Raw genomic sequence first — 17,229 nt, forward strand, 5'->3', positions numbered from 1 at the left:
GCAACTCGGAACACACACCACATCAAAACTTGAGGCAGATCAGCTACAGCAGCAGAAGACCATTAAGGTCCATATCAGTCAGCCAAAAATGGGGATCTGATCCTAAAGTGGACACAGACTCACAGAAACTGGATAAATAAAAGGCCAGATGACATGTTTCCAGTCTTCAACTGTTCGGTTTAGAGATTCAGTCCACCGTAGAGATCAGTAAAACTGTACAAAAAAAATCCTACAAAGACAATCCTACAAACTTCCCAGTCATGCATACTGTAGACATCCTAAGTGTTTCCTGTAGTGTCATACAGTGGCAGAATTATAACACTTTCCCAGCTTTTCAGCAAGATATTTTATTATTTGATTATTTGCACTACACCCTGTGTAATCTGATCAGGATCTTAGTAATGCACTTTAGGCTCTTCCCAGAACAGAATAAAGGCTGGTACTGGCCTGAAGAGCAAATTTACTCACACAACCAGGTTAATTTTTGGAAAATCAGAGCTGCACTATAAAAATTATCTAGAGATTTCCAGTGGTTTAAAAACAAACAAACAGCAAAACATTTAACTCAGTGAGTCCTGAGAAGTAAAACTGCAGTACACTGAAACTGGGAATGCTCATTCGGCTCTATTCCATTAACCCTTTTTATTTTCACACACGCACACACAGCAGTGTTGTCACTTCCCCTCTGTGTGGGTCTCTCCTTCTTAAGGCTGCATCCGGATGGCCCCATCCAGGCGAATCACCTCACCATTGATCATGGGGTTTTCAGCAATGGCGGTCACGAGGTGAGCAAACTCAGCAGGGTCGCCCAGGCGTGATGGGAAAGGCACCTGACGTGCGAGAAAACCCTGAACCTTCTCAGGCAGACCAGCCAGCAGTGGCGTAGAAAACAAACCTGCGGTGTAGAAAAGTGATGGGACAATGTGTGAAGGGCGTGATATGACTAAGGCTGTGAAGCATATCCTAAATGCTAATATATATTCACTCACAATGACTTACTACCATTCAGTATTCAAATTGACATGTAACTAAAAATCTGTTCAATTCAAACCGAGGATTAGTCAGGTCATAAACATCTCATACCCACAGGCACCTACAATACAAAAAAAAGGAACACATTGTGGTAGAAATTCCAAGACTCCACCTTGTTTAAGGCAAGAAACAACAGTTTCTCAGATGGATAAACTGCATCTGTAACATGTCTCCATTAGTAATAAAAATATTCACATTCACTCACTCGCAGTAACGACTCTATGCTGGTCAGGGTCGCAGAGCCTCTCCTGGTGACACTGTGAGTAAAGCGGCAGTCACACTAGACTTCCAGTATGCAAAATGTCTTCGATCACCACTGTGAATATGGCCAACAACCATATAGGACATCACACGCAACTCCTGTATGCAGCGACACAGCAATCTACGCAACTTCTCTTTTGATGTTGATTTTACATTCTTTTAAAAGCTGTGCTGTATAAAATGATGCGACACCACTATAATTGTTTTGAAGGGGTCATGCCGTGACTTGTCGATCTTCTATTGAGCTACACGATACGAATTCGCAGGTCAGAGTTCACAAAACGTAAACTGTGGAACGCAACGAAATGCGAAACTTCTTCGCATGAAGCTTGCGTTTCCGGTCTCCAGCATTCACATGCTTGTGAATGGAAGTGAAAGGAATGAAAAGTATAGTGTAGACCGCCATACACAGGGCACCATACACACACATTCCCAACTAAAGGCAATTTATCTTAGCCAACCCACCTACTGCATTGTTTCATGTTTGGAAACTGGAACACCTGAAGGTAACCCATACGGACACAGGGACAACATGTGCTGAAACCTTGCACAAACAGTAACCGCCTGAGCGCAGAATTCAATCCGTGCGTGCTGGAGCTGGGAGGCAGCAATGCTGGCGACCACCACGTTATCTGAAACTTAGCAACTATCTCTAGAAAGCATAAGCGTCTTCATTAGGTCATATATTTCTGAAATGCTTGTTTCCTGATATAGAATAGATTATCATTACGATATACGTCAATTTCCCTTATAAACCTTCATAACCATATTAAAACACTTTTCTATATTCAGAACCAAAAATATCAGTTTCTAGATGTCCTGTGTTCATCAAATTTTACATATTCATTCTTATCCCTAATTTGAAATGAGGAATTTCCGAAAAATTATTACCGATTACTGTTATATTGATGTTTCATACTAAACTTGAGAGCATCTTCACAGGGAAACATTTTATTTCCGACATCAGAAGACTAGATTTGTTTTATGTATACATATTTAATTAGCTGAAGCCTCAGTTGCATAAATATTTTTCCAATACTTGTGAAAATATCAGCAAGCAGCTCTATCACTTAAACAATATCGCACGAGCAAGAGTGCGGTTATACCGAAGCTCGACAAGGCTGTGATTCGCGGCAGGCCGAGCACTCGTAGCTAATTATAGCCGATATTCAGTACAACTGCATTCTTCCTTTTCAGTGTCATCTCAGAAGCTTCAAAAGTTGTATTCCTTAAAAACTATTGTTTGCTCTGTCCGCCGATGATGCTGCCAATCCTAAATGGTCTGGTCTGCACTTATATAGTGCTTTTTTAACCTTAACGGTTCCAAAGCGCTTTACACTGGTTCTCATTCACGCATTTACACACACACACACACCCCAATGGTAGCAGAGCTGCCATGCAAGGTGCTAGCTTGCCATCAGGAGCAACTTGGGGTTCAGAGTCTTGGCCAAGGACACTTCGGCATGTGGAGTCATGTGGGCCGGGAATTAAACCGCCAACCCTACGATTAGTGGACAACCCGCTCTACCAACTGAGCCACAGCCACCGACAACCCTACTGTAGTAACCGTTTCAAACTAGGAAGTGGAATTTTTTTTTTTACATGGTGGAAAACAGACGAGCACAGTGATACACACAGTGAACCGTCCCAGTGCATTTATACTAAATATAAGCACTCTTGGAATGCCGTTCGACGGAACAAATCAGCGTACCGGAAATAACCTATTCAAATGTAGAGTCTTGTATTAATTCTTGTTAATGGGAAGGCTCAGCTTTTAAGACCTGGAAAGCTTTGTAGGGTTTTTACTGTACAGTAGGTGCCTGCAGAGCACATCATAGTGATACAGTACGTCACATGTACAGCATGCTGAGCATCACCAGAAGTACCAACCTGGGGCAATAGTGACCACGCGGATGCCCATAGGAGCGAGATCTCGAGCAATTGGAAGGGTCATTCCCACAATACCGCCTTTAGATGCAGAGTATGCAGCCTGGCCCACCTGATAAACAGAGGAAAGAGAGAATGAAGGTGCACAGCAGCACTTGGGAAGAAATCATCGCAGGGGTGTTTTAGGTGTTTCAGATTTACCTGCCCATCAAAAGCTGCAACGCTGGCGGTGTTAACGATGCAGCCTCTGTGTCCATCAGCATCTGGCTCATTCTTGCCCATCATCCCTGCCGCCAGCCTTATAACATTAAAGCTGCCTGCAATATTTACCTTGAACAGACAGAAAGAATAAGGACTAATAAGAGAAGAATAAGAATCAGGACTAGACTTAAATGTGACACTATTTGTTAATGATAATTCTTACAACCAAGTATGCATTGAATATTTATTATGAAACCAGATTAAGTAGAGTAGAGTACAGTCATATAAAGGAAACTTCAAAGTGACTCAAAAAGGTTTAAATCTCACAATATCGCTTTCATTTCAGCGCAGATAGGCCTAATCTCCCTTTTACTAACACTAATCTAGTTATACAACATTAGTGGGGTGTTAGAAGAGTAATAAACTCACATTGATGACCCTACTGAAGTCCTCCAGACTGTGAGGGATGTCCTTTTTGAAGTTGTATGTCTTAACGGCGACGGCAATACCAGCACAGTTCACCGCCAGGTCCAGTCGGCCAAACTTCTCTTTAGCCAAATCCACAGCGGAGCGCACATCTGACTCTGAAGTTACCTAGCTCAAGAGAGGCACGTTAGAAAGATCTATTAAATTTCTATGCCTATAACAAACAGCTGTACAATGAAAGCATGGAAGAATTGTTACAAATATCTATTCCAGTGTAAACAACTCTAACGTCTCCAGATGCCTGGAACCATCAGTAATATATATCTGGTGCTGTTTCAACTCATTGCCATTTGTTTCAAAGTCATGCGCCAATTCGACTTCCTTCCTTTAAGCAAAAAAAAAAAAAAAAAGACTAAATCTAAACATCATCTGAAGACTTATTTGTTTGGAACCAAATGCTGGAAGTAGTTGTACAGAAGAAGCTGGAAAGCCATACAGGTTTTAGATGGATGTGTGACTTTCACCTGAAATTAGAAGCCTCTGGATGACAAACAACTTCAAATCTCAGTGGATGGCGGTACTTACATCAGCTGGAGCAAACGCACAGCGCTCGCCGAGAGCTGCAGCCACACTGTGGCCGTCTGAGCTTGGCAGGTCAAGGATTACAGCACTCGCGCCATGGTTGACCAGCCGCTCCACTGTAGCCCTGCCCAAACCCGAGGCACCTCCTGTGACCAGCCCCACCATTCCCTTAGGACAGGGAACAAAACAAGGGCATGTAAAGTCATTCAGTGGAATTTGGACAGATGGAATTAACCATTTTCATGCAAGATGATGCACAGTTACAATCTACTGTTATACAGTATAATAAAAATGCAAATCATATATTAGTAAGACACAATAAATGCCAATATAGTACTTAATTAAATCTACTTGGGGGGGCAATAGGTTAGTGGTTAGCGCGTTTGCCCCACACATCCGGGGTTGGGGGTTCGATTCCTGCCTCCGACCTGTGTACGCAGTTTGCATGTTCTCCCCACGCTTTGGGGGTTTTCTCCGGGTACTCCGGTTTCCTCCCCCAGTCCAAAGGCATGCAAGGCTGTTCGGCATTTCTAAAGTGGCCGTAGTGTGTGAATGTGTGTGCGATTGTGCCCTGCAATGGGTTAGCTCCCCGTCCAGGGTGTCCCCCACCTTGCACACAAGCTCCCTGGGATAGGCTCCAGTCTCCCCTGCGACCCTGTATAGTACAAGCTGTACAGGAAACGGACGGATGGATGGAGGAATAATGAATTGTCACGTTACGTCACATCTTAAAGCTTTAGTGTCCCCATTTCAATCTTGACCTTCTCTGTGTGGGTTCCCTCCCACCTCCAAAAACATTCTCTAAGCTTTCCCAAGCTGTGTGTGTGTGTGCGTAAATGCCCTGATGGACTTGCATCCCATCCAGGGTTCCAGGGATAGGCCAGGATAAAGCAGTTTCTGGAGATGAATGAATGAATGAATGAATGAATGAATGAGACAGAGAGATTGATTGAGACACTTAATTTTGAGGGGACGTACATACAAACAAAAAAACAACAAGAAAACATAAACTTCAGGAGGTCCTGTTTACTAAATAAGTAATAGCGTTATGATAGGACCGGTAAATAATATATAAATAATCTCGCTAGCCATCACCATGTGTGAGATCTTTTATGATTGGTTTATCAGCACGCAGGCAGGTGGAGTTCAGTCTCAGCTTGAAGATCAGAGAGAACACATTACCGGACACGTGTTATCTCAAACTGAGACCTCACATGACTGAAAGCACACTGTATAAACGGCATGCACTGTCTTTCTGCTGCAGTGAATAAACAAACCCTCACCAGCCTAATTACTTTTATTGCCGGCTTTGCACAACACTATTTTTGTAAGAAGGCTAAAACTCGTCTACTAGCTTTCCAAGACACAAATACGAAGTCGGAAATATATCCATGCATTCGAAGCAAAGCTTACATAGATACCACAGAACATAAAGCTGCTTCGACGCAGACTATTCATTCTCAGGCTCAACTGCTTTCTCACCTTGAGCTTCCTGATATTCGCCATGTTTGCAAGCGGCACTGCTGCGTCGTCAGAATGACGTCAGAGAAGGAAAAGGTACGAAACAGAATTTCAGACCAATCACATGCACGAACGCAACTCCTCCCCTTATCCTATTGGCTGAGGATTCTTTGATTGACGCGCGCTCAGGCCTCTCAGATTTCAAACCAGGGGCATTAAGGTCACAGCCGGAAAAATCAAGTTCATTACATTGAAATTTCTTGAATGTTCTGTTGCACTTTATGATCATACGACTGTGTACTAAACATGGTTATGATTATTATTAACCCAATATTATTATGAACTGTTATTACTGCGAGCAGTTTTGTTTAAATTAGCAATATTTGTTCTATAAAAATAAGTTCTTAAGTTCATTTCTCCAAGCTGGGTAGGAGAATTATCCAAATATTGAAAAGTTTTATATTTTACAATTAACCAGTGAGGGCTGTGCAGGATGTCTGTACAGAAGGTACCGTTCCAGAATCACAGCACCAGGATCCCTGGTTCGATCATAAACACAGGTTACTGTCTGGAGCTTCACACATTCTTGCTACACTACTTAAGAATTATTTTCTGATGTATTAAAAAAAGACAAACATTTGAAATAATTGTACAATAAAAAGGCAAAGTCAAACTTAATTCATAAAAAGTGCTCAGTTTATTGAATGTACTTCCTGAAGAACAGACAACAGATAAAACGTTCAGAAGCAATGCATAATAAAATACATTAATTGTTCATGATGGAATTATTTATACTAATTGCTGTGGTTCAGGACTCTGGCATGGAAGGCAGTAAGATGTATAGTTATCTCCAAAAAAAAGGGCAAATCATACCAAGTCCCCCACAACAACACAACTTACTACCTCAGCACACCCAAGCCACATCCGGACATGTCCCATGCTGTACGTTTCACTTGGAGCGCTCCGTTTACGTTTTCTCTACTTCCACGATGGAGGGCATGATGCGACGCAGGAGCCGTGAGAAAGACAGTAGACTGTATAGTTATCTCCTAGATCTGGTGTGATCCCAAACTATACAAACTACTACCTCAGCTCACAGCCCCCAGCACCACAGTCCACAATCACAACACCGAGGGTGGAGGAAGCGCAGATTTACAGCTGTAGTCACTTCAGGAACAGGAATACTGAACGGAAAGCAGTGCTGATTGTGCAGTTTGATAGGTCAAGAGAAAAATGTATTTTAAAAATTATATACCATTTCAAGATTCTAGTTAACCATACTAAATATTGCTAATCTAAATTGCTCAAATAGACTAAATCCAGTCTTTCTAGTGAGTATATTTTTGTCATAAAATGAAAGAGATCCTATTTCTCATGGTCTTCGCCTGTTTTTTCTGTATTTGCTGTTGGTTCAATCAGCTACAGAGATACAGAGGTAATAAAGATGATTAAAGATAGTATATCCATCATTAGAAGCATCACATGTAATCAGTGGTGGACTGACACAAACAGTAAAGTAGTAATACCCAGGAATATTGGCTGTTTTAAGATACAAAATGCTCTTACCAAAGCTCAGCCAATTTGGTCACACCATCCTCAGAAAAACATTGCTGTATCCTCTTCACGAGCCTAGACACAAACAACAAACATGAGCTGACATTTACCCAAGCACAAACGAAACAGGGTGAGAGCTACTTAAAACCCAGGGCAAAAGCAGTTTAAAAAATAGCTCCTCCATTTAACATGGACAGTGCAAACACTACTGAAATGTTTTTAAGCAATCTTGAACATGCATGCTATTTAAAAACATAACAGTGTAGAATCGCATACATAAAGGTATGTCTAGACAAGCTGAACACAGTTCTGTACGTTCTGGAAGGGTTGGAAGGAAGCTTGGACAAACACTAGTAGTTTATAAAGAAGTGAGTGTTGAGTGGCAGAGAGGTGACAGTTTATAAAAGCAGCTTTATCCCTGTAACAGGCACACAACCGAGTACTATGTTCATTATTACTAATTGGGTCAACAGAATCTAATTTTTCTTTTTTCTCCAAATTCACCCATTTGAGCACAACTGATGCACAATGAACCTGTAATATGGTTTTACTTTCGCAATGAAAAATTGACCGCAAAATTTTACAAGTACTTAGACAGTTCGTACAGGATTTCTCAGAGTTTCTTGTGATTGTTGTGTGCAAAAATTGCTGGCTTTTGCTGTTTTTTCAGTTGTGTGCTGGGAACACACACACACCCCTTATACTCTGAATGCAAGCATTAGTTTAAATTCACTGATATGGTGGCAAGCCAAAAAGATTTATTAAAAGCATGAACATTTGAATAGTTAGTGACATTAGGCTACATTTAGCTGACAGGACACGGGCTAATGGTGGCCCATTAGGAGGTAGTTTATAAAATCGCAATGTGTTAGCGTCGTTAACAAATAACTGGCTATCGCTAACATTACATGGAGCATAACATTAGCTGGTTTCACAGCAACAATGCCAGTTGCCTCAAACAAACATAATATAGAAACGTCTTTCAGGTGCTTTGCCAAATTCCAGGTGTTTCCTTGCTTTGTTTGAAATGAACGATAGTATCGGTTGCACCAGAAACCGATGCTAGCTTTCCTCTCAACGAGTCGGGGCAGAGCTAAACTTGTTAATCTAAGCTAATCTTCTGTAGTGTTTCCTGTGTGCTTGTAAGCGTTGTTCTTCTTATTCACCACTTGTGGACCGACTAATACACTTTTGTGTATTTGCTGCTCCCTTCAGTTCCGTAGGAATTGCAACCTCAATACCAACGGTACTTACGAAACTGCAGAAAAACAAGTACCATCACGTTTTATGCATGTTGGTACCCACTTGGTACCGAAGTATCTGCTCTCGTGACATCCCTAGATTTTGTGTTCATTTCCGCGACCGCAAAATCCTGGAGGGGCTGCTTAGATATGAAACTACAAGCAAATATTTTCAGGTATGTCGTCTCCCACACGCACTAGGCATACTGCCTCTCAATTCACCTACTTATACTATGCATTAAAAAGTATGTACTTGTTTTTGTTTTTTAAAAAAACAAACAAACAAACACATACCTTTGGGTGTGTAGCAAGAGAGCATGAGAGTAATGGGACATACTAATACGTCATTTAATGGAAGAGAACATTGTTGCCTAGTAACACACTGCATTTCAGCTTTTCTTCATTCATTATTCCTTATATATAATTTATACTAGATTGGTGGTTCTCAACCAGGGGGGCAGAGAGATCGGAAGGGGGGCGCAAATTGTTCTCAAGAAGAAAATAAATAAATAAATAAATAAATAAATAATAAAAAAAATGTGTGTGGGGGCGACAGGACATCATTTGGATTCTGTGTATTTTACTACTTTTCAAATAGAATGTGCATAAATGAAAAACCCTGCATTCCCTCTCCCTCTGTATTTTTTGCTGGGGAGAGGTGGAGTTTAGCCTGCCTTTTATCTAAATCTAGCGACTTTTTGGACAAACCTTAGCGACTTTCCAAATGTCACCAGTACGGTCATGCAAGCCCGAGGTCTTGCTTTCCCGCTGTACTCACACCTCTCTCTGCGTCTGCTCTGTTCAGTGAGTGGCTGAGAGCCGGAGATTTAACAATGTCATGGATAACGAGACCCGCCCTTCTTCCCAATTTACATCATTTGTATACGAATGCTTTTAAAAGGAAAGACGAATGTAATGCAACATATTTTACATGTAAAATAGTACACATTATTACAGCCTAGTTCTCTTGTTCAAAGTAGTTATAGTGTTCAGAAACATTTTATATCATTCATGTTCCATACATGTCTGTTATATAGTTTTATAAAAGTCATAAAAGTTATAAAAAGTAATTAAAAAAGTACAAAAACACAAAAGCAATATATATATATATACACATCAAAAACAGATTAAAGATTGGGTGTGTGTGTAATATATATACATTGAATAGATAATCATTATACCTGGTCCCCTCCAATATGTTAATTAATTAATTTATCATTCCCTTGATTGAATTTTCCCACACATTTCATTCACACCTCTTTAAAAGCTGTGGGAAATATTAGCTGAAAAAATGTCCACGGATCCACACGCATACACAACATGGCATATTTCACCATACTACAATTTGGGACACACTAATTCTCATCTTGGATACTATTTAGGACAGATAGTATTAGAACTGGGACGCAGCATATTTACCCACTATGGGGGGGGGTACAACCATATTTTGGATTTATTTTCCAAGATATTCAAATTTTTTGAGATGCACCTGTATACTACATGTCCTACACACAGCTGGAAACTTTATTCTAGATATTTTAGTAAAAGATACGAGTGGTGAGAAGCAGAGAGGTCACTGCTTATCAACACAGATATAATATAAAGGAGGAGACCGTGTTTAAAGCCTTCATTTTCAATTCTTAAAACTTTGAATAGTTAATTTCCTTTCAGAATATTAATTAATAGCACAGTTATCGAAAACCCATCAACAGCAGGTGGCGCGTGGCTGCCTCCAGGTTAAGCGTTTTACTTAGACGTTGACCGATTGACTGGTTTTACAGATTAATCGGCACTAATTGCTGGAACTATCGTTTATTGACAAAAATCCACACCGATAGTTTTTCCCAGTTGTGTCTGACGCGGGAGCGGCTGAGAAAGGTCCGCTGTCATTTTACAGCACAAGAGCAGCCTCTAGAGGAGAAATAAAAACTATCACCGACAAATATTGTGTTATCTGAAGTGTTTTTAAAAAATAATTTTGGATGTCTATTTTTTTTTGGTTATTTGGAGTGTTACTTTTTGGTTCAGTTTGGATGGATATCTTATTTTCTTTAATATTTATTAATAGTTAATACATTAATATTTATTTGTAAAAAGCACAGTACGTCTTCATTGTACAGTCCGTACTGTTTATTTTTTGTCATAAGTCCAACAATATATTACTGAGTGTTATGTCTTCATTCAGAATCAATTTTATCCATTAGATACAGCCCAATCCTAATCAATTTAGCTAAACCCTCCATTTTATCCTATACAGCTTATCGCTTATCCTATACAGGGTCGCTGGGAGACGAGCCTATCACAAGGAACTCAGGGCACTAGGCGGGGGACACCCTGGATGACGTGCCAACCCATTGCAGGGTACAATCGCGCACACATTCACACACTACGGACAATTTGGAAATGCCGATCAGCCTACAACACATGTCTTTGGACTGGGGGAGGAAACCGGAGGACCCAGAGGAAACCCCCGATGCACAGGGAAAACATGCAAACTCCACGCACGCAGGGCAGAGGTGAGATTCGAACCCGGTCGGTTGATTAATCATTATTGGCAGATACTTCCCAACTTAGTTATCGGTAGCAATAAAAGCCACTATCGGTCAACCTCCAGTTTTACTCTTCGCTTAGTGTCTCATTTAAAAGAAGGTGGATAAGCAGATACTTTTTCAGATACCGTTTTGCAAACAAATTAGGACTGCCCTCGACATCTGTCGAACAAGTCACCGTGTAGTCAGTGTCATGCTAGTCTATGACACTGAATGACACTGACATCTAGTCAGTGTCATGCTAAATATGAAAAATAATTTGACAAAAAATAATTCCAAACTGAGATGCTTCTAAGCAGTTTGCCTTAGTAGATAAGCTTTGAAAAGTAAACAGGGTGTAAAAAAAAGTGCAACTCTGACTGAACTTTAATTACAGCTGGTGTACACTCCAAAGCAGGAAACTGCTGGTGCAAATCTATTTCGTCACTAATCTGTATGCAGAAAACCCAACGTAGCTAGTTAAACATGCTGCACATAACTCCCTGCCACTGGTGAAATTAAATTACACTCAAATGTAGGATGCGATGGTGTGCATACAGCCTAGCCTGTGCACTCACACACTGATGAAGGCTTGTGCCACACGTGTTATAAAGTGTGAGAGGCGCAGAGTGAATACATGAATGTTTTATTGATTTCGCCTGAAATGCCTGATCCAATTAAAACAGCAGTGCAAAGAGAAACACGTACACCAGGTTTAAAATGCCAGTGAACTACTCCCTCAAGGCAAACAATTGAAAACAATGGTGTGTTTGAACTGCGATGCATCTTATCACCCCTGCATTGTTTATCCAGGTCTATCCAAGCCTTTCAAGGCTACACAGAAATTGTTTTTTGATATATGGTGCGAGCGAGCTGCGGGGACGGACGGACAGACGGACGGACGGACACACACACACACACTTACTTCAGTTGTGAACAAAACCTACGAAGAAATCTATCAGCACTAGAAGCAAGAAAATCACCAGAGGCTTCCAGCGTGATGTATTAAAGTCAGTCAGAGCAAGCTGTGATAAACTCTGAGTGTCGCATGGACACAATGTCCAATCCAAAGCACTGGAATAACAAAAATAAAAGACTAATATTTACTTCTGCCTGGCAGTATATGGTTATCTACTACTACAGCCTACATGGGGAAATAATCCACGCTGGGGTTGTGATGCAGCTCAACACGACGTAACTGTTAGAACCACAAAAACCATTCGTTTCCACTGACAGCAGTGTTTTATTCTTCTTATACCACAGCAATTCACCAACTTTTACAGGTGTTTTTTTTTTCTTTAAATAACGTTGAACTTTTAACCTTTTACAAGAACATCTAATATTGTGAAATGTCCATGGGACAAGTTCCAATTCCTGTCATCACTTAAACCATAGCAGCTATAAAGAGTCAGTCCCGCACCATCCTCTCGTTCTTCCCCTCCGGTTAATAAGACAAACACACATGGCTTGTCAGGTTACTGAGAAACCAGTGGCTTAAACCTTACACAGCCAAGAAACCTTCAATAAACCTTAAATAAATGTTCAAGACACATCTACTTACAGAAAACGTCAACATATCAACAATTCTCCATTTTTCTTTGTTAATTAACAAAACATTTTTAATAAGTTTCTTATTTGTCTTAGATTATACAGAGTGTCTGCTATACAAGTCCCAGTCAACAAGCGGTTACTATAGAAACAATACTGTATTAGAAACCTGTGATTTGAGGTACAGCGAGAACTACTGTTACAGTCAAATAACCTTCTAACCAATCAGCTCTGAGAAATCATCAGCTTATATTTGTGGTGTACAACCAGAATAACCTATGCCGGAGTTTGTAGCTGTACTGCAGATAAAGTTCAGAAGTGAAACACATTCCTTAATATCAGTTAGCTATTAGATACAGCCCAAGTCTAGTTAATTTAACTAAACCCATCCATCCAGCAATCCATCCATCCATCTTGAGCCCCACACGAATTTATGGAGATACTAGAGATCCAGATCCTTTCTGCCTCTGGATGGAGCTCAAATCTTCTCTAATTCCAGACTGCTGGGACTACGGCTGCTCCTAAGGCCATACAGACTTCATATAAATCCATAATGAACTTTTTCACTATTGTTACCCAGATGAGGATGGGTTCCCTTCTGAGTCGGGTTCCTCTCAAGGTTTCTTCCTCTTAAAACATCTTAGGGAGTTTTTCCTTGCCACCGTCGCCACTCAGTGGCTTGCTCAGTTGGGATAAATTCACACCTTTAATATCTGTATACCATGTTGATATTTCTGTAAAGCTGCTTTGAGACAATGTCTATTGTAAAAAGCGCTATACAAATAAAATTGAATTGAATTGAATCTTCTGTACCACATATCCTACACAGGGTCACGGGGAGCCTGGAGCCTATCCCAGGGACTCAGGGCACAAGGCGTGGGATGCCCTGGACAGGGTGCCAACTCATTGCAGGCCACAATCGGCACACACACTCATACACCCATTCACACACTACGGACAATTCGGACATGCCACTCCCCATTTCCGGGGAGGAAACCGGAGTACCCAGAGGAAACCCTCGAAGCACAGGGAGAACATACAAACTCCGCGCACACACAGGGAGTGAGGCAAACGTGCTAACCACTAAGGCCCTGTTTACACTACTGTGTTTTTGTTTTAAAATGTATAACTTTTGCTACGGTTACACCTGTCGTGTACACTACTCCTCCGTTTTCAACCCATGAAAACTGAGACTTTAGCAAATGCCGAAGACCCCGTTTTAGTTTTAAAACTCTTGGCTGTCGTTTCAGTGTAAACAGACCAAAACGAAGACTTCTGAAAGCGAGGCTTCACACATTCGCCCCCTGATTGGGTCTTCTGGATCATTGCGTATCCTTCCTGGATTCGTTAAACCCCTACCATATGACCATTACACAACCTTTATAGTATACACAACAACGCGGAGACTGAACCGCAAACTTTGCTGGCTTTGTTGTCATTCTTAGCATCCATTGTGCAGTTAAATTCTGTATTTTATAATACTGCAGCCGCCTACATGCACAAGAGGCGAGCTATGATTAGAGCAATCGACAACAAATCTCATTTCAAGTGGCGTAAGCCCTACGTGGAACGCCGGATTGGACTAGCAACCAACTTCCTGTTTACACTTGTATGCGCATGCCCAGTGTGCATGAATTATGCGGCATGCATTTTCGGTTGTGTAGTGTGGACGGAGATCGTTTCTGAAAGACAGTGGAAACGCCAGTGTGGATGAAGACCATTTCCAATTTAGAACGAAAACGCAGTACTGTAAACAGGGCCTAAGCCCGCCAATTTAGCTAAACTTACACAGAATTTTCAGCTTAAACACGTCAAATCAGAAGTTGGGATGGTTTGAATTCTTACCTTACGGCTGACGAATGACTTTTCCCACTATACAGCTAATCTGCCTGTACGGCCGATTTTACAAAAGTCTCTCTCCAAGTCACAAAATCCATAATGACTTGCATGGAGGAGAATAAACTTTCACTGAGGAGAATTCCCTGGACCTAAGAAAGCCATTTGGACTGGACGTCATGTCCCAATACATCTCTGTAGTCATTTCAGAAGCTCCAAATAGTATTGGACCCAAACGTGACAGTCGAGTCCATTGTGGTGGCTTAGCTGAACAATGATGGTGCTCCCAGTGTGTAAATAAAATACAATAACAATAAATCGGACCACTTTACCTTACTTAAGACTCTGCAACTTGCAGAGTTTTTTTTGTGCTTTTTTGGGGGGGAAACTACTTGATTTGGCTAAATTGCAATTGGACGAAATTGTTTTGCATGGCCTATCGAATCCCCCACAAACATTTTCACCCGACTTTGGTAATTATGTTACAAAACTTAAGAACTCGTAAAACATGAACCTGTAGCACAAAACTTGTGCAAGTATTTTAAATATGAGCATTTGTAGAATAAAAATCTTAACTTGTAGCATGTTGAAATTTTAACCAACAGAAAATATTCTTGCAACCTTCTCTCTTTCCATGTGCTCTCTCTCACTCTCACACTACATTTAGATGGACAGCAGTAATGTAATTATTGACCTTATTCTGAATAAGGCAATATTGTGATTAAGGTGTTTACGTGAGTTGCTTTTAGAATATTCTTTTCATGTTCAGGTTTTACATGTTATAGAGCATAGATCGATTAACAGAAAACGTCATTACGTCCCCACGCCACGCCGTCCGACGTCCCTTCAGAATTTCACGTTTCAACATACAGTTCGTCTTTGTTATGGTACCGTATACAGTTTTGGGTGTTATTTTTAATTTAAGAAAGCTTCAAGTGCAGTTAATTATTTGTCACGCTATATGTGCAAATAGACGACTGCTTGAAGCCGTGGGCTGCATCCCAAACCGCATACTTATCTAATATATAATAGCTGAAATACATGTATCTCACCTACTATATAGCAGGTAAGTACACGGTTTCAGACGCAGCCGTGCTCTCGTTTGCCATCAAACGGTTGAGCGCTGCCGTGTCTGGTCGCAAAATGCGGTGAAAACTCTCACACGACGTTAATAGTGTGATTAAAGTGTGTACATGTCTGTAATGCACTTCCATAGTGCGACTAAAATAGGAGTACTCCACACATCTTAATTCGATTTGTGTTTACTTCTATTATGACTTTAGTCGGATTAAGGTCATCAAAAATCGCCGTTTACATAATAGTTTCTTAATCGGAGTACTGTCTTAAATCGGGTTAATATCGAATTATTATTGTTGTCCATGTAAACGTACTGTTGTCCATGTAAACATACATGTAGAACTTGTAGAAAGCTCTACATTTACACAAGTTTCTGTTCAGGTTTAGAAGTGAATAAACATCATAGCGTGGCTTCACTTTTCATTTCAGTGGTGGTGAATTAGTGAAAGTTAATGTACACAATCCTGTGTATTTATTGTACATGTTGCATTCGTCTCATAGGACTGTGTATATGCACTTTATATATTCTCGTGTGTGTGTGAAGTCAAGAAATGACTTCTTGTTCTAATGGATATGAGTTATTATCTGTCTGAACATGAGCAAAATGCTAGAATATCCCAGCATCAACTTTCTACTCAAATACATTAACATCACGGAGATGTAGCTTAGGGCGCATTCAAGCAGCCATGTTTACAAGGTCAGTGTCTTAAAGTAATTTCAATGCTAAAAATGTGAAATACACCAGACGCAATGGCTAGCTCAGTTCAATAAACTTAACAGGCCAGAAATGATTCTGCCTGTCTGCTTATTAGATATGCAGCTCTATAAACTGAATACTAAGATGAGCCTGAATGCTCAGTGTTTTGGTTAATCTCACTGACTGGTTATAATAATTAAGACTAAGTGGAGGTGGCTAATGCTACAGAGCGCTATATATTACAGCTACGGACGCGCTTTTCCAGCTATGTTAGCCTGACCACGCCGAAACAGCGAAAACAAGCTAACGTTATTCGACTCAGACGTCAATGAAAAGATAAAACATGAGAGGTTAATAACGATTTCGAGGAATAATATATGTTGATTTAGGATATGTAAGTACATTGCTGATAAATCAGTTGACTGATTGACATTTTTTGTTTGTTATAAAAATGGCCGCTGGAGATGATGGCAATCATCTGCACGCTCTAAAGACGTGTCCTTCAGATATTTCCATTCGCGTCTTCTTTTTATTTTTCTAAAGCATTACAACAGAAAGGAAGAGTAACGCTTCCTCGCCCTCGAACATGAACCTGAATAAAGAAATGGTATGTTTTTGCTCACCTGAGACAGTGACTCCTACATGTCTTCGCCATCTTAGAGCAGCAAACCAGACGATCCTGTCATATCGCGAGATTTGGATTCTCGCGGGGGGTGGGGGTGTCTGGGGCTCGGCTGTCAGGGTGCGTTTCTGTGGAAACCGGACTACTTTTAAAACTGCAGCCAAGTTAGATCAGCGTTTCTCACACACAGACATTTATTTATTTATTTATTTATTATTTTAATAATCGATGACGAGATGATGTATTTTCCTTTGTTACGTAAAAGCAGGCTCCAGT

At 40.7% G+C, this 17,229-nt stretch overlaps 1 protein-coding gene across 1 annotated transcript; it reads right to left on the reverse strand.

Annotated features, from left to right (window-relative positions):
• Positions 1 to 329: 329 nt before the first annotated feature.
• On the reverse strand, positions 330 to 5,938 carry hsd17b10 (hydroxysteroid (17-beta) dehydrogenase 10). The gene is made up of 6 exons (XM_053643926.1): positions 5,872 to 5,938; positions 4,393 to 4,557; positions 3,811 to 3,975; positions 3,382 to 3,510; positions 3,184 to 3,292; positions 330 to 895 (listed from the first exon to the last, which is right to left on the reverse strand). Exons 1-6 carry the CDS (start codon positions 5,893 to 5,895, stop codon positions 705 to 707), a joined length of 783 nt encoding a protein of 260 aa, XP_053499901.1. The 5' UTR covers positions 5,896 to 5,938; the 3' UTR covers positions 330 to 704.
• Positions 5,939 to 17,229: the final 11,291 nt, after the last annotated feature.

The sequence above is a fragment of the Ictalurus furcatus genome, chromosome 15 (genome assembly GCF_023375685.1).
Source record: "Ictalurus furcatus strain D&B chromosome 15, Billie_1.0, whole genome shotgun sequence".
Classification (NCBI taxonomy): domain Eukaryota; kingdom Metazoa; phylum Chordata; class Actinopteri; order Siluriformes; family Ictaluridae; genus Ictalurus; species Ictalurus furcatus.

What these genes read in the sequence shown, in the direction of transcription:
- hsd17b10 (XM_053643926.1), bottom strand. Translation starts at nt 5,895, where the DNA reads ATGGCGAATATCAGGAAGCTCAAG. An exon ending in GTGCGTTTGCTCCAGCTGAT is followed by an intron (nt 3,976 to 4,392) that starts GTAAGTACCGCC and finishes CTCTTGAGCTAG; the next exon opens with GTAACTTCAGAGTCAGATGT. An exon ending in TTGCAGCTTTTGATGGGCAG is followed by an intron (nt 3,293 to 3,381) that starts GTAAATCTGAAA and finishes TCTGTTTATCAG; the next exon opens with GTGGGCCAGGCTGCATACTC.